The sequence below is a fragment of the Crocodylus siamensis genome, chromosome 2, assembly GCF_052110815.1.
Source record: "Crocodylus siamensis isolate JL-2025a chromosome 2, ASM5211081v1, whole genome shotgun sequence".
Lineage (NCBI taxonomy): Eukaryota > Metazoa > Chordata > Crocodylia > Crocodylidae > Crocodylus > Crocodylus siamensis.
This window is the reverse complement of record NC_143396.1, coordinates 236,472,935-236,499,342: the sequence shown is the minus strand read 5'-3', so window position 1 is coordinate 236,499,342 and position 26,408 is coordinate 236,472,935. Positions and strand designations below refer to the sequence as shown.

The following is a 26,408-nucleotide window of genomic DNA, read 5'->3' as shown; positions in this document are numbered from 1 at the left end:
ATGTATCACTTGCTCAAATTGGGGAGAAAATGATAGTATCACTCAATGTTTCTGTGTGGATGGAGGATAAGTTTATCTGGGGTATAACATGGGGAATGCACAGCAAATCTGATTACTTCCTCATGGCAGTGGCTGTTGTTATTTGAAATATATTCTTTAATGTTTTGCTCAATATCGCATCATACTTATTTTTCATTTGAGTGAACTGTTACATGTTGTTTTTAATGCAGGAGCAGGATGATCTTGAGGACTGTGAAAAAGTGATATAAGATTGTCTGCTCAAGCGCTCATCTATTTCATTGGTGAACCAAGAATCATTGGTAAGAATTCAGAAACATTTATGAGATACTCTTCTTCCATGATTAGCATATTTATGTGTGTCCTGATTTTGCCAACTGATTTATTTTTTTTAAATGTGCACAAATTTTACAATGAACAGAACACTTTAAAAACTAAAGACCATGCACTAAACCTAAAAGAGAACTCCTACAAGTGTAATCATGACCAGTATTTTGTAAAGTCAACTGCACTTTATTCCCTGCCCTTTCCCCCCCACTCCTTATAATTAAAATTAGGCATAGTTGAAAAGTGAAAGTGAAAGCTGTTAGATAAATTGACTAGGAATAATCTGAGTAACTACAGAAATCTGATAAACACAGCAGAGTTCATTACAGGTTTCTCTTATCATAGTTTGCAATTATAGTGATCAGCTTTTTTACTAAGATTTCTGCTGTATCCTTGTTCGTGCTAAAAGATGGTTCCTTCCTAATTTAAATCTGATTTCAGACCAAAATATAGGACATTAATTTGGGTCATAAGATTCAAATCATACTTGACAGGGGTTTGTATTTAAGGTTCTGTGTTAGAGCTATTTAAAAAAAAATAGCCAAAAGCATTATGATTTGTTATTGTAGGGTATTCAAAAGATAAACGAGTAGATTGTGATTATCAAAATATAGATAAACAAGTCGCTTCTCCAAGATCTTAAATAAGAATGGGATAGAGAACAACTGTAGCACGAAGAGTGAGATTCTTTTGGTAAAATTCACCTTGGTTCAGACGATGCTCTTAAACCACTGCTGATCACTTAGACAAGCTTAGATTTCCCCTTTTAAGACTTTAGTGAAGCTCGAAGTTTGAGAGGTCACCCTACCTAGGGTGATTCCACCCACCTAATATGTCCCACCTATAAAAATGCCAGTGAGCATATCTACATCCACACATTTTATAAATTATTTTATAGTCTTTATGATTCATCTCTGCTTAGTTTAAGCCAATTTATAAAAGTTGAAACAAACATAACTAAAATTAGTTTAGCTCCAGATATTTTCTAGTTGCCACAGCAAGGATGTTTACTTCCTGTTGTAAATTTCTCTGTGCTACTGGTTTCCACTGCTAGGCTGGTGCCACTATGAAAATTCTGACTTATTGGTTGGCAGAAGCAATAGAAAGCCTGCCAAAAAACAAGCTAGAAGCAAGAACACATGTGAAGAGTCATCATGTATCTCTTTGTAAGAGACTAGAGCTTCTGTGTTCTGGAATATAAGCAAAGCAACATGTTGATGACTGACAGAAAATATATTTCTTTGGAAGATACTTTTTATGTTCTGTAAATTTTGTAGATAAGAAGTTTTGGGGTTAACTTTAAGGAACCATAGCCCATGCCAAGAATGGATTCAGCTGGAGATATGGTAAAACAACAAATTGATAGTCAGTTGAAATAAATCAGGAGATCATAATGGTCTTGATTTTGATTGATTGACCTCAGTAGACCGACTCACTGGAAAAAAATTAAGTGCAAAATTAAGCACAATATTGTTTTAAAAATATGCATAAAACTCTGAATTAAAGTAGTTTATAGTGGGTGTGTCTACATATTCTTTAATGTACCATAGTTACTGCGCACTGAGTTTGTTCTTGGATTACCAAGTACTAAAACAGTGCACAGTAACTGACAGTTATTGCACAGTAGCATATTAGCCTGGGTTTTACTTGGCACACTACTGTGCAGTGTTATTAGGCTGCTGTGCAGATAATGTCTTGTGTAGATGTACCCACTATATACCTACTTCTCTCCCTGAAATGCATGTGTGGCCATTTTGAATTGAATTATAAAAAAAAAAAAAATGCAGTGATCTGGAGTAAATTGTTTTCCATCATAGCTTTAATAAATCTGCAAAACTGAATTGCAAGATGAATTGGAACATAGAGATTAGAAATCAAAAGTACTGTTTTGTACAAGTGAGAATTATCTGCTTAAGTGCAGCTTCATAAACTGGTAGGTCTCAATTTCAGAGAGCCTCGGGGAAAGCATGAAACAAAACCCTGACAGCTATGGCTTCTTGAGAAAACTGTAAATTTTGTTCTGTGATAGCAACTGAATATTTTTATCATTAAACATGTAGACATAATATCAAGCAGAAGAAAACTCTAAGGACTACAAATATTGTAAAAGTGTTACAGTTCACTTGTCAATTTTAAAAACATGTAATCTAACCAAAATATTTTGCTTACTGGGGCAGGAAATTGTTTACTAAAATAACACATTGAGAATTTTATAAAACCAAGCATTAAGCAAAGAAAAATAAAGAGGGACTTTCTAACAAATATAATAAAACAAATGCCACTGATATGAATTGATATTAGGCAGAATTTTGGATATCTGGTACCTCTTTATGCATTGGTACAGTCTAAATGAATTTTCAAATCAAAATAAGCAGAAAATTAACTATTATCTGTTGTTTAAAATCCTGGACACATTAAGTTAAAGGTGACTTAATTTCTACCAACTTCCATAGGATGAGAATTATACCCAGCTTGGTAGAAAATGAGCAAATATAGTTTGGTGATGTAAATTTAATTTAATTTCCTTTAAACTGTTTTGGAACAAAACCTTCAGACGCTATACTCTTCCAAATTGAAAAGATGCTTAGTTTTTATATGGATAAAAATTTGCATAAAAACTGGATACCCCTAACTATGGTCAGTTTTTTGTATATTGCAAGAATGCATGTTAACTTGTTATGAGTGATTGTAGTTTAGAATCTTTTTCCTATATAGTACAGTATTTTGTAGCATGTTTGCTTTAAAAACAAATATTAAACACACACTAGCATAGCAAAAAATATTCATGCCAAACCTGTAGTCATTGCTAAAATTCAGCTAAGTGTATGCAGAACACAAGCCTCTCCAACTGCTGCTGCCTTTTCAGTGTAATACCGAGTACCACATTTAGTTGTCTTTTGGGGTATAATTGTAGACTTATTTCTTGGAGTGAGCTTTTTATAGGGGTATTTCACTTCTCTTTGTAACCTTGTGGGAGGCTTCCTAGTGGACAGCAAGTGAAAACTATGTAAGAGAAGGGACTCAACCCTTTTAAAACAGAAAAAACCGATTTCCTGAATAGCAGAAATCACCTGTGTTTGGCATCTGAACATTTAAAATATATATTACAAGGGGTTCCTATCACCTTTTTCCTTCTGGTCACAGCGTACAAAGACTTGGTGGGCTAATATGTGCTCCTACCAGGAGACCATTGTTTGGATGATTCCTTCTCCTCCTTACTTTTCCCTGCACCTGGTACCCTAGTGGAAACAAGACTAGGTGAGTCAGATCTCCCAAACCACTGGCTAATTGCTTACTGGTATACTTGGCTCTGCTACTGATATCTTGTGTTGCTTCATGCAAGTCATTTTCTCTCTCTTCCTTAGTTTCCCATCAGTAAAATAGGAATTGCATACAACTATACCTTACATATATGTATTAGTCATTTCAATGAATGCCTGTGAAGCACTTGGATATTATGCTGTTATGGGCCATGTTATTGCCTAGAGGAAAGCCTTGCAACTAGCTTTTCTGGCACCACAAATCTGGACATTTTCTTGGAGAAATGGTGTTCCAGGGTTGAGGTTCCATTTATAACTTGCTCATTTGGACATTTACGGTGGAGAAAATTGTATATAAATGCTAAATATTATTATTAATTTAATCTTCATTCTTCTTAATTTAATCTTTCTTTCATTTAACATGGATTTAAAGTAATTTTAACAGCTTTATTTTTAACATAATAGAAATTTACAGATCTCGAACTGAATTATGTAGAGCCATAAATGTTTGAGTGCAGCTTTACAATGGTTCAAATGAAAAGTTTGCAATCCCTACTATGACTACAATTGAAAGGGACAGCGTTAACAATTGCACAGAAGCTTTGGACCATTAAATCGTCTTGCCAATTAGACTCACAGCTGCCTATGCAGAGGAGTAATAAACAGAAGTTAATGTAAGCAGGCTGAAAAATCCTTTGTCAAAATGAGCTCTTCCAATGAACATTGAGCTTGCATCTCTTTGTATAAACCAAAGGTCCACACTTCTAGATTTGATACTTTTCCATGCAAAATTGTAGACCCTAATCTCTGAAAATGGGAATGTGAGCTCTGCTTTTTATTAATGCTTCACCATTATTGCTGCTGTGGGCAGACATTTGAGGAAAACTACTGATGCATAGAATGCTTCCTGCAATACCTTAGCAGTAGGCTTCTCTCTAGGGTAGGGGGCAAAGAGAAAAAATAAAAGGATTTGCTTGCTGTGTAGCTGGGGAAGGCAGCGCAGTTGGCTCTGGCAGTGAGGGGGTTGACTGACAGTCTGCAGTGCAGTGGAGTTAGCTGGGCTCCCTATATGGCTGTGGATTAGCTATATGCTAATACTGATAGGAGAAGAGGAGCTGTACGAGCACAGCAAGCTGCCAGTGGAGGCGATCAGAGTCTTAGCAGAGCTGACTCCTCAAGAGCCATGGCTGAAGGGGGTGAAGGAGGGGAAGATGAAATACAGTTCCTACGAACTGTAAGTATCTGCTTTTCTAGGTCATGTAGCAGATCGTTTTACTGTCTTGTGTCTATTTCTGTTGCATTGCATTAAACATAAAATTTCTGTGCTGGCTTTGTAAAGTGGGAGGCTTCGTTTAGTCAGTGAAAATAATGCAAGAATATGAGCTATAACAGCACTAGGCAGGCAGTCTCAGTGGGCTCTTTCTTGAATCTGCTCGATAGCCAGCCTTAGTTGCAATTTGGTATAAGGAGACCTATCTCCGCTGTAATCCCCTGTGTTTGAAGCGTCCTCATCAACTTTGTACTTGGGTTTCTAAATGCTGCATGCCAAATACCTGACCTCTGAAACTTCTGTATAGGTTAGATTTCACTGACATTAACAGAAGCTTTGCAGATAGGAGAGCCCTAAAACGATGAATAAACCAAGCAAGAATAGCCCCTTCTGACCCCCTTCCAACACACACACATGCATTCAGAAGCACACTTGTGTATAGGGAATACCAACAAAGGTGGGATTGGGATCTTTACAAATAAGCAGAAAACAGATTTCTAATCAAAAGAGGTTCATTTTAAGAGAAGGCAAGGATTTATTTGGCTGGGGGTGTTAATTAGCAAAATAGCCTTCACCCAGTGCAATTTTCTATAAACAGTCCTCACACCATTCTTCTTTAAGGCTTTACACAAACCTAGCATGACAACCAATTTGGACTTTTATGCAAGGGCTTTTCACACATTAACTTTGCTGATGGGAGGTGAAGGGATGGCTTTTTCTCTCCTCCCCACCCCCTTTATACCTTGGTATGTGTTGTAGTGTAAATGAGATGAAGAAATTCCTGTTGGTTAAAGTGTGTTCCCTCCTCCTTTTCCCATGCCATCATCGCTTTTCATTCATTGTAGAAAGTGTTTCAGAAACAGAGAGTCCCTAGAGCTGATGATACAACTTTAAAAAGCTAAGCCTCCAAATAGACATGCTCACTATCCAAAATAGGTATTTGCCACACATTGTTACTTGGAGTGGGGAGGGACATAGGAAGGTAGCTGCTTATGCAAACTGTTATGTGTGATGAAGTGTCACTGGCACTTTCATGGCTGTGAGAAGTTCCTGAAGAAACAGATCATTCCAGAGAAGATCAGCCCCAATTAACCACCCTGACTGATGGTTAATATTCCCTCCCAGCCCCCCAAAAGGACCACTTTTCTGAAATACATTTGGTGGGTAGCTCAGTCTTTGGGAGAAAATGCTTTCTTCTGACAACGGTATCATGCCCTTTTATCTTTTCACTTTTTCAAGATATTTCTTCCATGGAACACCCTTTCTCAATAACAGCCCCTCCATAGTTGAGCCATGACTGCTACTTGAGATGGCAGTTCTCACTGCTGTGACCTATTCGCACTGTCCAGGGGGACTCTGTTGCAATCCTTTTTAGCTGTTACTGAATAAAGTGCTAAGCACTAAGGCATATGAGAGGGTTTAAGAAGCTCTAGAGGAAACTAGATGGGAAGAAGGGGATACTATTCTTCATTTCCCAGGGTTGTGACTGCTCCCTTTACATGTTCTCCTTGCAGGGCACAAATGCAGCAGCACTCCTTCACTCTTTCCATGCAATTTACTCCTATTCAGGGAAATGGTAAAAGCTATTAAAATGTTTCCAGATCTCCCCAGTGTACAGGGAATTTATTAGGCACAATGATAAGGGCCATAAATTACTTTATTTTCCACCTTGTACTTCCCATGCTTGCATGTATACAACATAGTTATCATCAGACCCTTCATAAGCACTGTTCTTCGTCAATGAAACTGGCCCATTAGACTTTTCCCCTAGCCAGAATCCTTTTTTTCAGGATTAGGGCTACCTAAATCAGAAGAATGACCTCTAGTGGAATAGAATTTTCTACTGAACAAATACATCTTAATCATTCTTGTTTTTCAATCTGTAGGAATCACTGAACTACAGTATAGGCACCACTTTGTGCCTTTTAGATGAAGTATAAAACAAAAGATTAACTCGTGTAATTATCCTCTAGCACTTTCACAGACACATTAATTCTTTTGCTCTAGGAAAGTTTCATTTTGGTATTTTAGGGCTCCACATTCCCGACACTTCCAATGATTTTTAGAATGTTTCACTTCCAGATCATTTTAAGACTGAACTCTTTATATCCAAAAGTGCCAGCCTTTCAGGAACAGTTAAATTGATATCCATACCCATTTCTAAAGTGTTTCAATCTTTAGCTCCATTTATATACTTGGACTGTAAGGTCTTTGAGGCAGGAATAGTTTTTTGTTCTTTGTGTATATGTTGAATAGATTAAGGATGTCCTGACATCTAACTGGAGTCTTCATGTATTACAGCAATATAAATAATAGAAATAAAAGAAAAAGACTTTGTTAATATAACAGTAATTATTATTCTTTACTTTCCCTGACAATTACCTAAACATTTTGAAAAGGTTCAAGGTAAGGTTTTTTTTTCCCCTTACTTTTCCAGCTTTTTTAATTCATTCTGTAAAATATGTCTGAAGTTGTTTTAGATAATGTTTAGGATTGTTTCTTTTAGTTTTTGTTTACAGCCTATACCCTGCCTTTATCCTGAACACTGAATGACTGAGTATTTTTATGTACACTCGTGTGTGTGGTGTATATTTGGTGGGTGGGAGGACAATACCTGATTTAAGTTTATTACATAAAGTGCTTGTTTGTAACATTCCTATAGCATTTGTTGTAAAAAATTATGACAGTGTGCTGTTTCCAATATCATGCTGAAGAGTTTGAAAGAATCCTGCTGTTAGGCTAGTGCACGTTGGTTAAGTATCTCAGATAAGTTTGTTTGCTGTTGTGATTTAGATTTTCACAGGGGAGATTTTTCTAGAGTTTTTTTGCCACACATCGCTGCCAAACCAAATGAATATGAGGTAATGTCTTGGATCCGGTGGCATTTATTTTGCTTCATTGAAAATACCAGCATAATAACTTTTAACAGGGGATTGATGAAGGAAACAAAATGAAAGTCATTATTATATGCACTTACAGAGAAATATGCCAAACTAATTTTCCAGGTTAGAGTCGGTGCTGTAGTAGTCATACTGATAAATGGTGTGTTATAACTAATAACATACTTCAGAAATTTGCTGGGCCTCATCCTGCTCAAAGTAATTTTGATGTCCAATCTTAGCAAATCACAGGTAGACCATATGAGACAATTCAGTGAATCCTGTTTCCCCAGTGTAATGATATTTTTTCATGGATGCTTACAATACAGCATTTAGCCAAATCCAAGAAAACTTTGAATTTAAGACAGCCCTCCAATAATCGTATTATATACATGAGGAAATTTAAAATTTGGATTTATTTTTCCATGTATAGAATCTAATTATTGAAAGGTCATCTTAAATTCATCCTTCCCTCTCTGCTGCAATGGGAAAAGCAGTGGCATGGGAAAGGGTGGGGATGGGAATTGAGCAGCCTGTTCTCTGCTGCCTGCCCTGTATCACTTTCCTCCTCCGCCCCTGCTGCCACTTGCCCCTCCCATTTGGTCCCCCAGCTGTCACTTACCCTCAGTCATGGCTTCAGCTTTGGCTCGGGCACCAGCAGTTGTAGCAGTGACAGCTTTACCTTGGCTCAGGGGTGAGAGCTGCCACTGCCATCTCTGCGGCTGCTTGGTAAAGCATGGGCTAGAGCCACAATGTGCTTTGATCCTGGCCAGAGTGGAACCAGAGCTGGAGCCATGACTGAGGTGAAGTAGCAATGGGAGATGGCTGGGGAGGGGCAGAGGCAGGAGTAGGGACTGGGTAGATGCGGCAGAGGTGGAAGAACAGAGTCAGTGCAAAGCAGAGGCTTCAGGGAGAGGCTATGCCTCTGTCCCGGATCAGGGTCAGAGCCACAGAAACCACCTGTTGAGTAGGGAAAATTCTTGGATTTGAGTAAATATGGAATATGTGTGTGTATACGTGTGAATGCACATGTCATCTTCTCATCAATACTTGTCACAAATGCTCCATTTTTACCTGTAAATAGGTAACAGTGGTTGTACTAACTTAAAAAAATGTAAATTATTCTTCCCATGCCAGTTTCTGTTCCCAAGCAGCTGCCTTTTTCATTTGTCTCACTGACATAATTGTACAAGTGTTCAGATGAAAACACTAGAATCCAGACATTATGTAAGACCTGATGGGTAAGAAAAGGAAATTGCTCTGTCATAGATGGTGGGTGCAGCAATCTGCTGTTTATAGAGAAGGACTCACACAAGTTTTTCAGAAGGAAAAAGGAGGGGGTCTTTACTTGTGGGTTTTTTCCTTTTTTTGTTTGTTTCGGCTTGGCTTAGAGGTCCTATTCAACAGAGTTTGGCAAGAACCCTTTGGATTTTCAGAAATCTAGTGAGGTATAAAGAAATAACTGTCTGTGAAAGTGTTGCATGTCTTTCAAATAATTATCTGTGATTATCATCACAAATTTCACACATCTCACTGATCACCAAGGAATTGGTTGAGAATGAGAATGTGAAAGTGAAAGGTAATTTGGATGACAGTGACCAGGAAATGATAGTGTTCAAGATCCTAAGGGAAGAAAAGGAGGAGAAAATCAGAATCAGACACTGGGTTTCAGCAAAGCAGATTTGAGCAAACTCAGGGTTCTGGTGCATAGGCAAATTCCCTGGAGGCAAGTTTGAAGGGAAAGGGATCCAGGGAGGCCTTTGAAAGTATGTAAGAGCAAGCTATCCCATTGCCACAGAAGAATGGGAAGTGCAACAAGATACCAGCTTGGCTAGACAGAAGTCTCTTTGGTTAGTTGAAACTCAAAAACGGAATCCTACAAAAAAATGAAAACTTGGTCATAATGCAACTGTCAAGGGAGATAAAAGCCAATTAAAAGGGTTTCTATAAGCATGTGAAAATTAAGAGGAAGAAACCATAGGTCCCTTACAAAATGCAGAAGACAATCTAGTTATGGATGATGCAGAGAATGCTGAAATATTTAATGCATTTTGGTACTTTAGTTTTTGGAAATAGGGGCAGCTATCATCTGCCCAGCACAGTTGGCAGCAAAGAGAGGGAGTGAGTCAAGCAGCCTTGTGTAACGGGCTAGGGATTACATGGAGAAGTTAGACGGTTTCAAGTTGTCAAGGCTGGATGGGATGCACTGAAAGAATTGGCTGAGTAATTTTGGAGCCACTGGCAATCCTCTTTAAGAACTTGTGGAGGTCAGGTGAGGTCCCAGATGACTGTAAAAGAGCAAACATAATTCCCATCTTTAAGAAAAGGAAGGATGAGGATCTGGGGAACTACAGATTATTTAGCCTAATTTCAATATCTGGAAAGATCATGGAGCACAAGTCATGCCTGACCAATCTGATTTCCTTCCATGATAAGGTAACGGGCTCTGTGGATGCAGGGAGAGTAGTGGAAGTGATATACCTTCACTTGAGCAAGGCTTTTGACACCCTCTTCCATTACATTTTCATTAACAGGCCAAGGAAATACAGATTGGATAAAGTGGATATATAACTGGATGGATCATCATACTCAGTGAGGAATCATCAGTGACTCAATGTGTAGTTGGGAGGAGGTATCAAGTGGAGTTTCCTAGGGGTCTGTCCCGGGTTTGGTATTGTTTAAAATCTTTATCATAATTTGGATGATGGGGATCAAGTTACATACTTAGCAAATCTGCAGACAACACCAAGTCCAATGGAGTTGCAGATACCACCCTCCCTGCCCCCCCCCCCCGAGAGTAGGGCGAGCATCCAGCTGAATAGGCTGAAAAATGGTCCACAATTAATTGCATGTGATTCAGCAAGGATAAGTGCAAAGTGCACTTGGAACAGAATAATTGCATGCACAAATACAGACTGGGGAATGGTTTTTGAGGCTGTAGTACTACAAGAAAGTACCTGGGGCATACAGTGGACCATAAACTGAATACCAGCCAACAATGTGTTCTTGTTGCAAAGGCCAAAAGCATACTGGGCTGCATTAACAAAGGTATCACTTGCGAATCGAGGGAAGAGATTTCCTCTTGCACTATTCCGCACTAGTAAGACCTCATGTGGCGCACAGTGTCCAGTTTTGGGCTCCTTACTTCATGGAGGATGTAGCCAAAAAACCCCCCAGTGAAGAGCAGCAAAAGCAGTTGGAGGCCTAGGAAGCGAGACTTACGAGAAAAGGCTGAAAGAGCTAGGGTTATTTAGTTTGGAGAAGAGAAGACTGTGGGGGGGATTTGATAAGAATCTTCAAATACCTGAAGGGAGAGAGCATAGAGATGAGCTTTCCTCTCTGGCCATAAGAGACAGGACTAGGATCAATGTATTCAAGATGCAGCAGAGGAGATTTAGGTTGGAGATCAGGAGAAGCCATTTGATGCTGAGGGTGATCACGTATTGGAACAGGCTACCTAGAGCAGTTGTGGTATCTCCACTGAATTAGAGGAACAGAATACATGACTAGAATTGTTTAGTCAGGAATGAGCCTGCCTTGAGTAGGGGCCTGAACTAGATGATCTCTGACAGTCCCTTTTAAGCCCTGCTTTCCTATGATCCTGTGATCACTTGACTAGATCATTACTGCTCATAATCGGTGCAATTGTATGCTGACATACATGTTTGCCCATCTAAGCTTCTTGAAAATCAGGTGCTCAACTTCATTTGTACAGATAGCAAAATAAGTATGCAGGTGTCTTAATTAGTTCTTGGATATAAATAATAAGGATCAAGATAGACCTACCCTAACTCTCAGTATTGTTATTGTTTATCTCTTTACTAGAATTCTTTACTTCTAGTTTTTTGCTAGACCTTCCTTAATTCTTGGTGTTAGCCACTGTTCATAATTATTAAAGTGACCTTACCTTTTAACAACAAAAAGCCCAGTAGAGTGTTCAACTTTAATTGGTGATGCATAGGGATGGTTCTTTTTAGATGAGCTTAGCAGATGCATTTTTATCAGATCTGTATCCCTGGTGATACCAAAGAATAAGTATGAAGTGGTAATGTTAAAATAATCCATCTGCCACAAAGCAGCTTAACATCCTGTATACTATAATGATTTTAAGGTCTCGTGCATGCATACTTGTCTGTGTTTCAAGCATTTGAAGCTGCTCTGAGAGGCTTGCTTCAGCACAGACAGTGGCCGCTCACACTTTGCTTACTAGTTTGATATTGACAGTCAGGGATGCACCAAGAAATTTCTGAGGTGGTGGAGCCATAGAGATCTTTAATAGAAGTCAGCAACATGATGGCAGGGAATATTTTCAGTGAGCTACAAGAGAAATTTAAACAAAGGGCTAGTGGTAGAGACGTAACACAGAACATGGATGTCTTGTGCCTCTTGAGTCAGGGAGGGCACCTGCCTCCCCTGACACCAGTCAGCAACTGGGATAAGGGGGTAGGATCCCCCCAGTGGCTGATCTCACTCACCTTTAAAGTGAGTGAGATGAAAGCTACTTCCGGAAGTGGGGCGGCTACTTTTGCTGGCAGCCCCATTCCCTGGCCAGCTCTTGCAGGGGGGCATTGGTGCACCCACCTGCCCCCGCTAGCTAAACAGGGAGCATGGCCTGGCAGAGGGTGCATGTGGACCCCTGTGCACTGCCTATGCATCGCCCCTGACACGAGGTATGCAGCCCGAAGAAAGGGGGATAAAATGGAATTTACTCCACTTCTGTTTCCCAGGATCTGGGCTGCTTCAGGGGCTAAAACAGCAGCCAGCATAAGTTCAGAGTAGTCTCCCTAGAGTTGACAATGCCCTGGGCAGCAGACCAGCTTCATTCTACAACTCAGTATCATGTGATTGCGCCCTTCAACTCTGAGCCTCCTTCTCTATTACAAGACTTATGAAGGCAGGGAGCAATATGGGAACACATTAAGCAGAATTTTCTCTTGGGTCTTTGTAGCACCTATAGTCCCTTATACGTTCCTGTAGCAAAGGGTAGAACAAGTTCCACAGTATTCTGTCTGAATTTAAAAGTCTTAACTAGCAGTAGACATAAAGCTTACTGTTTCCTAGCACTGGACCATGGTTGTACATAACTTAGTTTGAGGGGAAAATAGTGGGAAAAGTGTTTAAGGTTTGGGAAGCCAGTGTGTCTCAGATTTGGAGTTATTAAATGTGGACTAGGGACAGGAATTGCACACAAATTGGTATAAGTGATTGGAAACTAGTTCAAATCTGTAACACAACAGAAGTTCAGTGCACATAAAAGCTTTCAAAATGACTGAAACCAGTTTAAGATTAATCTGGATGAAAGTAGCATCAGATTTAACTGATTTAGGTTAAATCAGTTTATTGAACTTCTTTCCCAGATCCCTTCCAGATTCAAGTTCACTCAATCCCCCAACATACTAGGATGCTTTGCATTTGCCCGCAACACGCCCTTTCCCTCGCAGGGTGGGTAGGTTAAGAACAAAGTTCTTAATGGATATAAGCAGGGTAAGATTGCGTTAATAAAGGCCAGATAAACTGAAACGTTTATTAAGATGGGAGATAATGAGAGCCTGCACAGGAATTTTAACTGTGTAGGTAGATAAATATCTCCTAAATAATTTGTGCACTACAGAAGTCTTGTTTTTCCTTGACAGACTTTAGAAATCTCTTCACTACATACACAGTGTTTTGTTCAGTCAATCAACATGTAATCATGAATAACAAATCAACACTGATTAAGCAACCTTAACTCTGACCATTGACATCACAAAGCCTCATCATGTTGAACTTTAAGGAATGTCAGCTCTTCTATAAGATTTATTCTTACCTGTGAAATTAATTAGTTTGAAGACTGGTACTTGGGTGATTCCAGAATTGAAAAGGGAAATCCTACTATCTAGCTGTACAGCATTAAGCAATTGGAGTTTATTACTGGTACTTAAATATTCTACCTTCTGCTGAGGCATTGGGTCTGGTTCATTTCCAGGAACTATAATACTGGATTTAATGGGCCATTGATCCATCTAAAATAATACATCTTACAGAGAACCTAGCTATAGAAAGTTTGGCAACCAAGGACTAGCTGGCTTGGTAATATTTCTAATGAAGAAGAAAAATGTATAGTAGCCATCTAAGTGAATTTAAGTAAATCATATAAAATAGTACCTATAGAACATCGAAAAAATTGCATAACATCCTGAAAATCTGGTGGTCACACCAGATGACAAAGCAAACCTCTTTAACAATTTCTGCCTCCATCTTTCTGAGCAGGGACTGGGGCACCCCCCCTCCCCTTGGATCCCCGATAGACCCAGGGGAGACACTGCCAGGCCCAGGGCCAGTGAGGACCTAGTCAGAGAACATATGGTGGGTCTAGACATGTTCAGGTCAGCAGGTCCTGATGGTCTCAACCCCAGAGTGCTGAGGGAATTAGCAGAGGTCATTGTGGGACCCCTGGCACAGCTTTATGAGCACTTGTGGTGCTTTGGCGAGGTACCAGAGGACTGGAAAAGGGCCAATGTGGCCCCTTTTTCAAAAAAGGGAGGAAGAGGGACCCAGGAAACTACAGACCCGTTAGTCTTACCTCGGTCCTGGGGAAGCTCTTTGAGAGAATTTTCCAGGAGCACATCTGCAAGGGACCAGCAGGGGAGATCATGCTTAGGGGAAACCAACATGGGTTCTCATTTGAGGCAGGTCCTGTCAGACCAGCCTGGTGGCCTACAACCAGGTCACAAAATCCTTGGACTCAGGTGTTGCGGTGGACGTAGTCTTCCTGGACTTTAGGAAGGCCTTTGACACTGTCTCTCACCCCATTCTCATTAAGAAATTAGGTGACTGTGGCATCAATGCCTACACAGTGAGATGGGTCACAAATTGGCTAGAGGGCTGCACCCAGAGAGTGGTGGTGGATGAGTCTTTTTTGACCTGGAGGCATGTGGGCAGTGGGGTCCCCCAGGGCTCAGTCCTTGGGCCTGCACTGTTCGACATCTTCATCAGTGACTTGAATGAGGGGGTAAAAAGCACCTTGTTCAAATTCACGGATGGCACTAAAATGTGGGGAGAAGTGGACACAGTGGAGGAGAGGGACAGGCTGCAACTAGATCTAGACAGGTTACAGGGGTGGGTGGGTGAGAATAGGATGGGATTCAATACTGACAAGTGCAAGGTACTGCACCTGGGGAGGCAGAACCAGCAGCATACCTACAGGCTGTGGAACTCCCTTCTCGTCAGCATAAAGGCAGAAAAGGATCTTCGTGTCATTATTGATTCCAAAATGAACATGAACTCCAATGTGGGGACGTGGTCAGTAAGACTAACTGCACCTTGTCATGCATCCAGAGATGCATCATGAGCAGGCTAAGGCAGTCGTCCTCCTCCTGTATGCGACACAGGTCAGGCCTCAGTTGGAGTACTGTGTCCAGTTCTGGATGCTGCACTTCAGGAGTGATGTGGACAGCATGGAGAGGGTCCAGAGGAGGGCCACTCGCATGATCAGGGGACAGCAAGGCAGGCCCTCCGAGCGGAGGCTATGGGACCTGAACCTGTTCAGCTTCCACAAGAGAAGGCTGAGAGGGGATCTGGTGGCCATCTACAAAATGGCCAAGGGGGACCAGCAGGCTCTGGGAGAGTCCCTGTTCCCCTGAGCACTACCAGGAGTAACGAGGAATAGGCCATAAGTTGACTGAGTAGATTCAGGCTAGATATCAGGAGGCACTACTTCAGTCAGGGCACCTAGGATCTGGGACCAACTTCCAAGGGAAGTGGTGCTCACTTCTACCCCGGAGGCCTTCAAAAGGAGGCTAGATAATCACCTAGCAAGGGCTGTTTGACTCCAGCATTCTTTCCTGCCCATGGCAGGGGGTCAGACTTGATGATCTGCTCAGGTCTCTTCTGACCCTACCAACTATGAAACTATGATAAGAACTTTACTAAAAAAGCACCCACCCATTAGGATGATATCCCATACAGATGGGAGGAGAAGAGGATAAGAATATAAATGTGTTGTCATGAACCTTTATTACATATCTTAAGAGTCATATTTGAAATAATAAAATAGCAAAATGAATTGCAAATTATAGCTTAGTCAGTGCTTCATTTTGAAGAGTAAAAAGAAAAGTTATCACTGTATGTAAATTGAGCATAGAGGTGGTTAGCCATGTTAGATTGAAGTGAGGTGGAAGGTCTGACAAAGTAGGTCAGAGGTGCCCAAATGGTGTCCTGTGAGTAGTTAAATTGTGGCCCATAGGGCTTGTTGGCATGGCTGCTGGAACTGCTGCATTGGCATAGCTCTGAAACCCAAGAGGTGAATGCAGCCACTCCTCACCCCCACACCTCATCCACTGATGAATTTGGAGTTTTTGGTTGCGCTTTGGTGCCTAAAGCAGCAGCAGGGGGAAATCAGAGGAAGACTAACAGTGGCAGCATTCACCCCCTGGGTTCTGAAGCCACACCAATGCAGTGGCTCCAGCAGTAGTGCCAACCAACTGTTGCCCCGTCATTGGAGGTGAGTTATCTAACCTATGAAAAGCCCCAACCAACCAGATCTATTCTCTGAGGCAAAATGTGCCCAAAAGCCCTCCATAGTTTGCCTACAGAAGCTCATGTCTCTCTTAAACCAGTGGTTTTTAAGGGGCCACCACGCCCTACCCTCTAATTGCTTTCAAATTAATTAATTAACTACATGTGGGCATTAACTAGAGCATTAGTCTTGGAGTCCTTAATCAGATTTCATACCTTTCAAAATTCAAGGGGCACACAAATTTCAAATTTGGGCTTAACTCATCTCTGAAATGCTTTCATGAATAATAACTGTGTTCCACACATTGATAAGCCACAATTCCAGTCTTTTTAAGAAAGATATGGATCAGATGGAGCAACATCATCTAGAGAGGTGCACTGTGTTTAAAAGTGTGTATTGGGCAATAAAAACAAAATCTAAATTTACCTTTAAAATCTGTATATTTATCTCCACAATATCCTTCTTTACGTGAAGATTTCTTTTCTACCACTAATGCCATACCTTGCATCATTATCTACGTCTAGAGAAGACTCTTGCTTTTCTGTTAACCTTCTGGTATTGCCTGGTTTAGGATACTTGACGTGGAGAAACCACAAGGAAAAGAAGTTATGCAATGTTTTTCTTACTGGTCCATTCTTCTCCAGTTAACAACCAAAACAACATAGCTGCAAGTGAAATCAGGACTTTGCCACCCATCTGTTTTCACATCTTACATTATTATCAAGCTAATATCTATAAAATTACTATATAGAATTAAAATAGAAAGAATGTACAAATTTCCAAGATGAAACAATGTATCATTGTTTATAGCTGTGCTTTAAGAACTATTTTTAATGGAATAAATTAATGGAATATTTTTAATGGATCATTGTTCACTTTTCAGTTTGCAGCCTTTCTAGCCTTTTCAGTAATAACAAGTTTGAGACTTAGTTTAAAAACAGACCTGGGATTTCTCCTGCCATAAAGTTTTTTATCCTGATATCCTAGGCCATCCCTATTGTCCCACATTAAGTACCCATGAAGTATCTGAATTAACATTTTGCCCCATAAAATTGTGACTAATTCAAGCTAATTGCCATTGAAACTGTCTTTGTAAAAGATTTTCTGCAACCTGTTTTAATGAGTCAGATTAGCTCCCATGTCTGTTTCTAATCTAAATGTGTCACCCCCCACCCCAGCTTAAAAAAACACAATATAATAACCTAAATGTATATGATCATACTTAATTATCATAGGCAGACTAAATTCAAGTCAGTTATAATTTTTTTAACAATCTGACCTAGTACTTTTGCGTCCCTACCACTCTACATAAAGTAGACCTTGAGCTTCTTAAGTCCCACTTAAGCCCTGGTTTGACCCTTTGTAGAGGCATGAATTGTATCTGTAGCAAACAATGTAAGTTTGTTGGTGACATTCCCATGGTTTTATAGAAGGCAGCAAATGGATTGCCTGATCTCAGTGGTTCTCCTTAATCCCCTGCCACGTTAACTGGATCTGATTCATTGTGAAACCCAGCTGTCATTTTTGCCTTTCCTATGTTCCCATGCGTCAGCTCCCCCATGGTATGGGTGCAATGTGGCCCAGCAGGGCACTGTGTGGGAGCTGGGTCCAAGTGGTGCAAGGCTCTGGCTGACCAGTGGAACTGCCCCAGCTCCCAGACAGTGTGTGGCATCCTGCTGAGCCATGCTGTATCCACGCCATGAGGCAGCTGCTGTGTGGGTGTCAAGTGGGGGGAGGGTGATCCCTGCTGACCCCCACTGCCCTGCACTGTATGGGGGGGCTCTGCCATGAGCCCCCAGAGGCGCTGATTGCTGCTGCTCCATCCAGTGAAAGTAGGGCTTTTTTATATATATATATAAGTACTGAGAGGCTTGGGCCAGGTAGAGAAACCATGGGCACTTCCCCTGCGACTCCCTGCACTGGGGCAGAGGCAGGCACAGCTGGAGGAGCTGTGGGAGAACCTGCAGCTACCTGGCTGTGCCTGCCTCTCCCTGGCCGATCCAAATCGATACCGACACTCCACAACAGACTTGGCCAAATCAAAACGGAACAGTGATCTAACACCAGGATGAATAAGTCTCCTCTGAAATGGCCAAATCCAAAACTGAACTGAAATATAGCCATTTCACACAGCCCTAGTAAATAACATGAGTCCAGCAAACTTTGTTTCAAGATACATTAAAAAGATGTGAGCATGACCTAAGTTTGTCTTCTCTTTTGTATGTTAAGGATATAATTTAACTCTCTATAATACTGTATTGCTTTAACAAACCAGGCATAAATGTTATTTGGTTTAATGCATCTAGACACATTCATGTTCTGAGAAGAATATATATTACATTGCAATCCTCAAATTTAAGGAATGAAATATAGGGGAAACAATGAGAGCTAAGGGAAAAGTTTATGGCATAACTAAATATCATAGTAACTTTTTCTCACAAATTGTTTTTACTATCTTTCATTTTTTAATATGTTTGTTAAAAATATCCTGGTACCATTAAACAGTTCTGGTTCAATTGTTTTTTGTGCTGGTGATAATCATACACATGATGAGAGAGAAACCAATTTGCAGAGGGAAATTTAACAAAAAGTTTCCAGTTTCTCATAATAATCACAGTTTTACTTATAGAATAAGCTTACACATCTTCTTGTAAAGCAAAAGCATGATATGTATTCCTTTGTATAGGGTATTGTACTTAGTTGCATAAAAATGTGTACACTATGACAAAAGTAATTAATATATTGGTAGATATCTGTAATGGAGATGTAGTTGATCCTGTTAATGAATGATGGAACTATGGGAGCAGTTCACCAGTTCTGGATGATTCATTATTGGGGATATGCATCATTACAAAGATGAAGAGAATTTTTGTCTGGTATGAATGGGCTCTGGAAATCTGGAAAGAGTGAGATCAAAAGACAAGGCTTAGAGTAGTTTCATGAAGTGTTATTTTTGGATTTATCTCGTTAGCAGAATTAGAAGTAGGGATTTATTCTTGTTTTGTGAGAATGTTGGAAGTCAAATTGTGTAGCGCCTCTAGAGTGGTAAATAGGGGACACCACACCTTATCCTGTCAGCTGTACTAGAGGTTTGTTAAAGTAGTGGTTTTCAACTTTTGTTTCATTTTGCGGGCCCCTAAAAAGTTTCAAATGGAGGTGCTCTGACCCCTTTGAATTGTAAATGTGAGTATTCACATACTTTTGATTGATCATAGTCATCTTTTTCGGACTCCTTAGACATAGTTTGCAGGACCACAGGTTGAAAACCACTGTGTCAGAGGATACCTGCAGTGCTTTACTGGGTAATAATTAGTGTGATATCTAATGATTTGCATTTCACTGACATCTCATTGCATTGTAAACTGAGCAGAGAACTTTAACTATATGAAGTGCTAGGTCAAGGTGTACATTGCAAACAGGGATTGGTCAGATGTAATTACATAAAGTGAAGGTCAGATTGTTATCTCACACTAATGTAAAAATGGTAGGGTGATTTTTTTTTTTTAACGTAATACAGTTTGTAAGGAAGGAAAATAAAATAAATGTTTTAAATTTAATAATTGTGTATACAGAATTACATTAAAGGTTGAATTCTATTTTGTGTAGTGTCCAAATGGCAGCTTTATAGCCACAAAATAGACATTTTTGGCACTTTCAGGTATGTATGCCCATTCTCAATGCACATCTGTCTTAAGTCATAAAAATGGTTTAGAAAATACAGGTTATTAGGAATAACCTGTATTTTGTATGATTTTTGGTTAGATGAAATTCTGTTACATTTAGTCAATTTGAGTACCTTTTAAGTGTTTCAAAATTGTCAGAAGTAAATTTTCTCAATTAAAAAACCTCAAAATCTCTAATTTTAGTAATAAACTTAGCTAATTACATTATTGGGCACTTCAAAAGTTTCTTGTGCTAAATTTCTTAGGATTGCAATACCCTGCTCATGACAAATAGTAACTCATGAAATAGCATTGATCTATTTTTGAGATATCTGACATTACTAAATTTAATACAATGATTGTTCCACAATAAACAGTAACTGATTTTCCACCCCCAGCCTCCACAATATGTGTAATATCTGTAACTTCATAGCAAGTTTGATTTGGGGAAAAAAGTACAGCAACAGGGAAAGTCACAGCGAATATTATACACAGTATTGTAACATTTGTGAAGTGGCTTTAGTATATTTTTGAGAAACGATAAATTTTCAGCAGTATCAGTTGTAGTTACATTGGTTTAAAGACATAGGCAGACAAGGTTCTTTGGGTCAATTTGATCTTTTATTAGACCCACTCAAATATTTGAAAAAAATTCTTCTTTTCAAGCTTTTGGGCACAAACACCCTTTGTCAGACTGAGCAAGTATCATTTTTCAACTGCAATTAGCACTTGTCTGCTATTCCAATAATTTGTTTGAAGTAATTTTAGATTCATTTAAGATTTGGTAATTAGCATAGGAATTTAAAAGCCTGTATGTATGGGGAAATCATCTTTTTCTTTAGCTTCCAAGGGTGCTAGTGACAGATACACATTGAGAACTCTCTCATACCTACCCCTAGGTAGGCTCAGACTCAAGCTCTCTGCATTTGGCTAAGGTGCAGTTGTGCTTTTTTGCCATCAGAGTCTGATGTGATACCTGTAAAATAGAGGTTTCTTGTTGAAGTAGGGTATATTGCTACTAAAAGGAATTTCAATATATGTAAAGTAATTAAATCATTTGCGTAAGTTGTTGCACATGGAACTGGCATGAAACAGAGTATGTGATTCAAACTGTAAGTTCTGAAAATCATTAAACAGTTTGCATGTGCTGCATTGTCATTGCCTATTTTTCTTTAAATTCCAGAGTTTGTAATCTGGTGATAATATGAGAATTTCAGCTAGCTCTCTGTCTGTAATATCAAGTGCTTACACTTTAAAGTCAAACTTGAAATTGGGACTTTGAAAGGGTCAAGCAAAAAGAATCCTATATTTGTTATGTTTTAAAAATGCAATTATTAAACTAATTCTGTGATTTTGGGTGGGGGGAGGCAATGAGGTGGGAGTTGCTTATGATTTCTGAATGTTTGAGATGGATGAGATGGCATGTGTAGACTGACATGCTACAAATACATTATTTGAAAATTATTCTTTCCACTTATCTGTCAGAATATGAATTCAGGATTTTTGTTCTTTCCTGCATAGGTTGATAACCAGGGATCCTGGTTTTATTTGATTAAAAAATCACAAATTCTCTGATTAAAAAAAAATGCAAGTACTCTGATAAAAACCCCAAAATCTGTGATTAAAATTAAAGCCCCCCCCAGCCCTGCTTGTGCTCCCCACCTCCACCCTGCTCATGCCTTTCACTCCCTCCCTATCCCTGTTTATGCCCCTGTCCCCCAACCCTGCAGGAGGGGGCCCCCAGCTGCCAGGGATATGGAGTCAGGGACCCAGGTCCACAGCTCCCTGGCCCCAACAGAAGGTAGTGGCTGCTGCAGCAGAAAGAGCATGGAGCTGGCTTCCTCACTCCTCCTGCCTATCTGCTGTGAGGTTGGGTGGGGGCGAAGCTGGCTTCCAGATACAGCATGCATTCCCAGGGGTCAGGGGGACCTGCACACCCCCCCGCCCCTGGATCTGTGCAGGGGCAGGGTGGGTGCGAGCTGTGGGCTTATGCTCCCCACCCTGATGCACTCCCTTGGGGCCTCTGCAGCGCAGCATGCGTGACCAAATGTGGCAGGGCACAGTGGGGACACGCAGGAAAGCTGCTTGCTGCTGTGAGCTCCATGATGCCCTGGCGACACTTCCCCTGCAGGCTGGGGCAGCAGCTATGGGCACAACCCTGCACTGCTGCCAACGCTGCCCCTGTGCACACAGGAGAAGTGTGGCCAGGGCAGCATGGAGCTGGCAGCAGCAAGCAGCTTTCCTGCACAGCCCCACTGCTCCCTGCCGTGCTGGGTTGCACATGCTGTGCTGTGGAGTAAGGCTGTGTGTAATTTGGCCAGGGGTTTTGTTTTGACACTGTTTCAACTCATTTTGAGCCCAAAACAGTGAAATCAAAATGAAACAGAAGGCTTTAAAACAGCCTCAAAATGAAACAAGGGCAGTCAAAACATTTCAAAAGTTCTGAGTTTCGAAGCTGGCCTCACTTGCAGGGAAACAGAAACTAAAGAGAGGGAGGGGGAAGAAGGGGAGGGACTGCTCTGATATTGACATATGTAGCGGGCCAGTGACTGTGATCCTTCCCTGATGTCCCTTCCAATCCCAGGACTCTGGGGGAGGGATGGAAAATGAGCTGCGCCTTAACACACGCACAGTCACACATGTCATGAGTTTTGCTTGTCAGCACCTTGAGATGCAATTTCCCAGAAACCCTTGCACCTATCTCCTTTATGGCCTCAGAAGGGACTACCAAGCCTGCTGTTTTCACCCAACTGTGCCTTCACACTTACAAGTGACATGAGTTTTGTTTTCAAGTCTTTATGGTAAAGTTTATTAGAAAACCCTGCACCTATCTCTTCAAAACTTGGCAGATGTCATGCCCCAAGAAGGAGCTATCAGCCCTGCTATTTCCATCTAAATCTGCCAAGAAATGACAAAGGTATAGGCAGTTTTGTTCTTCCCCATTATAGCCTATGGGCAAAATTTTAAAACACCAAAACAGTTTTGACAAAATGAAATGGAATAGCACTTTGAAACTAAATAAAACTTGAAATGAAACACTGTCCCATTGAAATGGAAGTTGAAATGAAGTGGTGCTGTTTCACACAGCCGTACTGTGGAGGCCCTGGGGAAGGGCAGCAGGGCAGGAAGCATGAGCCTCAGTGTGCACCCACCCTGCCCCTGCCCTTCACACAGATCTGGGGAGCCATGGCGCATGGACCAGAAGCTGCACGCTATCAACCCGAGTGGGCTCCATGCTTCCGTGTGCAGCTTCCAGGTAGGCAGTCCTGTGGGAAGCTGGCTGGGGGCTGAGGGAAGTGTTGGAGAAAGCCCCACATGGAGTGCCCACCCAGCCAGTGGTGTATGGACCTGGAATGATGTGCTATCAGCCTGAGTGGGCTTCATGCTTCCCTGTGCAGCTTCCCTGAAGGGCTGACAGTGTGTGACTCCTGGTCGACATGCCACCAGCAAGCACTCCATGTGGGGCTTCCCTCAACACCTCTCCAGCTCCCTCAGCCCCCTGCCACACACCTATGCCCTGCCCACCACCTGTCCTTTTGGCTTTTTATTCATCTCTGGCAGTCATCCACACCCACACCTGCCACCCAGGGTGCCTGCCCAGTCCTGCAGGTGACCCTCAGCCTTGACCCACAACCCACCAGCCCTGCCAGAGGGGGCCTCTAGCAGCCTGCAAGCCCCACTTACCTTAGGCTTCAGGAACCAACAGTGAGCCTAAGCCAAGCCTTGGCCCTGCCCTTTCCCCATCTCCCTCCCCCTCCCAACAGGGTTGGGACTTTCCCGCCCTTTTTGCAAGAAGATTTTGCAGGCTGAAACTCTTCCAGTCTGCAGAGCTCTTTGCAAAAGTGGGAAATCCATGGGTATCTCTGTTAAAAGGGAAAATCCATTTTTTCTCAAAGTTGGGAAATCCATGGTTTTCTCTGTTTTTCTGTGGGAAATAGAAAATCAGATCCCTGTTGATAGCAACATAAATACTTCAATAAAACAGTACAGGGAATACAGTTTTCTTGAGCTATATTTTCACTACTGCATTAGTCTTCATTATTGATAAAATAGTAATAGTTTCCTGACAGTCAAAGCACTGGACCTGATCATCATGGGTAGAGACAGACCTTCAAAAAGCAAGACCCTAAATTGATTCAATATCTGCATAGATTGAGCCAACTTGCAAGTGAATAGACATTCACTTTTGACTCAGGAAATGCAGGCACATGCAGGTTCAGACCAGAAGCCAGGGGTGGGGTAGGAGGTGCTCAGAGAAGCTGTGCTGTGGGGGCGGGGGGAGGCATGGCCAGCCCCAGGCAGTAGCCTCAAATGAACTGGCCAGGGAGGGGGTTTAATTCCCCCCTCCCTGTCCCATCAGCATGGACCTAAGCCGGGGTCTGCCTGGTGCTCCCCCTTCATTGCTGCAGGGGCATAGCCAGACAGTGGCTGGCATGTCCCCCTGAGACAAAGGGGATAGGGAGGAGTTTATTCCTCACTCTGCCCCTGGGGGACTGCAGCTAGGGTCTGTCAGCCCCAACCACCAGCTCCACTGATTTGCTCCCTGTGTGGGGAGAGCTGCGGAATAAGCCCCCTCCCTTCACCCCACACCCACCCACAGCACAGCCTCCCTACCGGGAAGAGACTTGCTCTCCTGGGACACCATTACAGGGGCTTATAGTTTAATAGTTTCATAGTTTCTAGGATCGGAAGGGACCTGAGCAGGTCATCTAGTCCGACCCCCTGCCATGGCAGAAAAGAATACTGGGGTCAAATGACCCCAGTAAGATGTTCATCTAACCTCCTCTTAAACACCCCCAGGGTAGGGCTGCTGCTCTGTGAGGGTCACTCCCCCCCTTGCTGCTCCAGTGGCAAGGGCAGGGGCATGGCCAGAGGCTGGCCAGCATGGCCCCTTAGATGAATGGGGTTTATTCCTTTCTCTCTCTTGCACCTGGCAAAGGGGGCAAGAAGGGGGCTTACTCTACCACTCACCCCATGCAGGGAGTGATTGACAGAAGCAGTAGTTGGGGCTAGCAGACCCTGGCTGCAGTCCCTTGGGGGCAGAGGAAGAAATAAACCCCCTCTCTGCCCCCTTTGCTTCAAGGGCCCATGCCAACCAGCATTTAGCCACACCTCCGCCCTGCTGCTGCTGCAGCAGCAAGAGGGGGCTCCAGGCAGATGCCAGCTCGAGTCCATGCTGGCACTAGAGGGTACTGCCAAGGTTGGCCATGCTCCCAGCTGCTCCAGTGGCAAAGGCAGAGGAAATACCTGACAGGGGCTGCTCTGCTCCTGCCAGGCAGACCACAGTTGGGGTCCCTGGGGAGAGGAACCCCTTCCTTGCCCATTTTGCCTGAAGGGGCAACGCCAGCTGGTACCTGGCCACACCCTGGCCCCTACAGGAGTGAGGGGGGGGACCCTGACACAGACTGCTGTGCCCCATCCAGGCAGACCCCAGATGGGGTCCATGCTGCTGGGATAGGGGAAATTAAATCCCCATCTCTATTTGCTTCATGCTGGTGCTGGGGCTGACCACACCCCCGCCACTGGAGCAGTGAGCAGAGAAATGCCCAGCAGGGGCTGGGGTCTATGCCAATGGGACATGGGAGGGAGGAGGAAATAAACTTCTTCCCTGCCCCCTTTGGCTTTGGGGGGTGGGCAGTATCTGCCACACCGCCACCCCTGTTCTGGCTAGGGAGAAGTATTTACATATTTGACTACAGAATACATAAAAACAGTAAGGCTTTTGTAATTTTTTGAGCATCAGTGTTGTGTGCCTTTAAATTTAGTACGGTTAATGATGTCCTTTATAAATTAGCTGTAAGAACATCAGAACTTCAGGTTAAGATTTAAAACCAGCCATTCAGAAACAAAAACAGAGCTGAATTAAAAACTGTTGGGTTTTCAGTAGATGAAATGCTTTGAAATAGCATTAGCAAAACTAGGTACAAAAGGTAATGCTAACACCGCATGCCTAGCATATATAATAGCACGCCTCAGGTGGTGCTAGATGCCTAAGGCCAAATGACTTCAACCACCCAAGAAATGAATACTCATTCTGAATTGCACTGTCTGAAATATCTCATTCTGTACTGTGTAATGGAATATATACGAATAGATTTTGTCCATGTTCAAGGCAGATAAATGGCAGGGTAGATGTGAACATTATAGACTAACTAAATCCAGGGCTGGACACAGGCATGGGTGAACTGGGCAGCTGTCCACAGCCTGGACAGAAAGGGGACCCCAAAATAGTGAAAATAATGTTTATTATTATCATTATCTCTGGCAAAGGGGGACCAGATACCAAAAGTTTGCCTGGGAATACCAGGAGTCTAGGTATGAGTAAATCCAAGACGTAGCATAAATTTTTGAGAGTTGGAGCTCACTTCATCACATTCTATATGAGGTAGGTTCATACCATTAATAATAATCAACTTCAGTTATGAACATAATTCTAAAGACATCATATCTTCAACAGAAAACTGGCCATGTATAATATATTTTACAAAAATAATG

General features: G+C 41.9%; 1 protein-coding gene across 12 annotated transcripts in view; it reads left to right on the top strand.

Annotated features, from left to right (window-relative positions):
- Nucleotides 1-4,718: 4,718 nt before the first annotated feature.
- RYR3 (ryanodine receptor 3) overlaps nt 4,719-26,408 on the top strand; it is a 541,049-nt gene continuing 519,359 nt past the window's right edge. For all 12 annotated transcript variants that reach the window (XM_090033490.1, XM_090033491.1, XM_090033488.1 and 9 more), the window contains exon 1: nt 4,719-4,839. In XM_090033490.1, the coding sequence (XP_089889616.1) occupies nt 4,789-4,839 (51 nt within the window). In that variant the 5' untranslated portion in view covers nt 4,719-4,788. The remainder of the gene's footprint in view (nt 4,840-26,408) is intronic.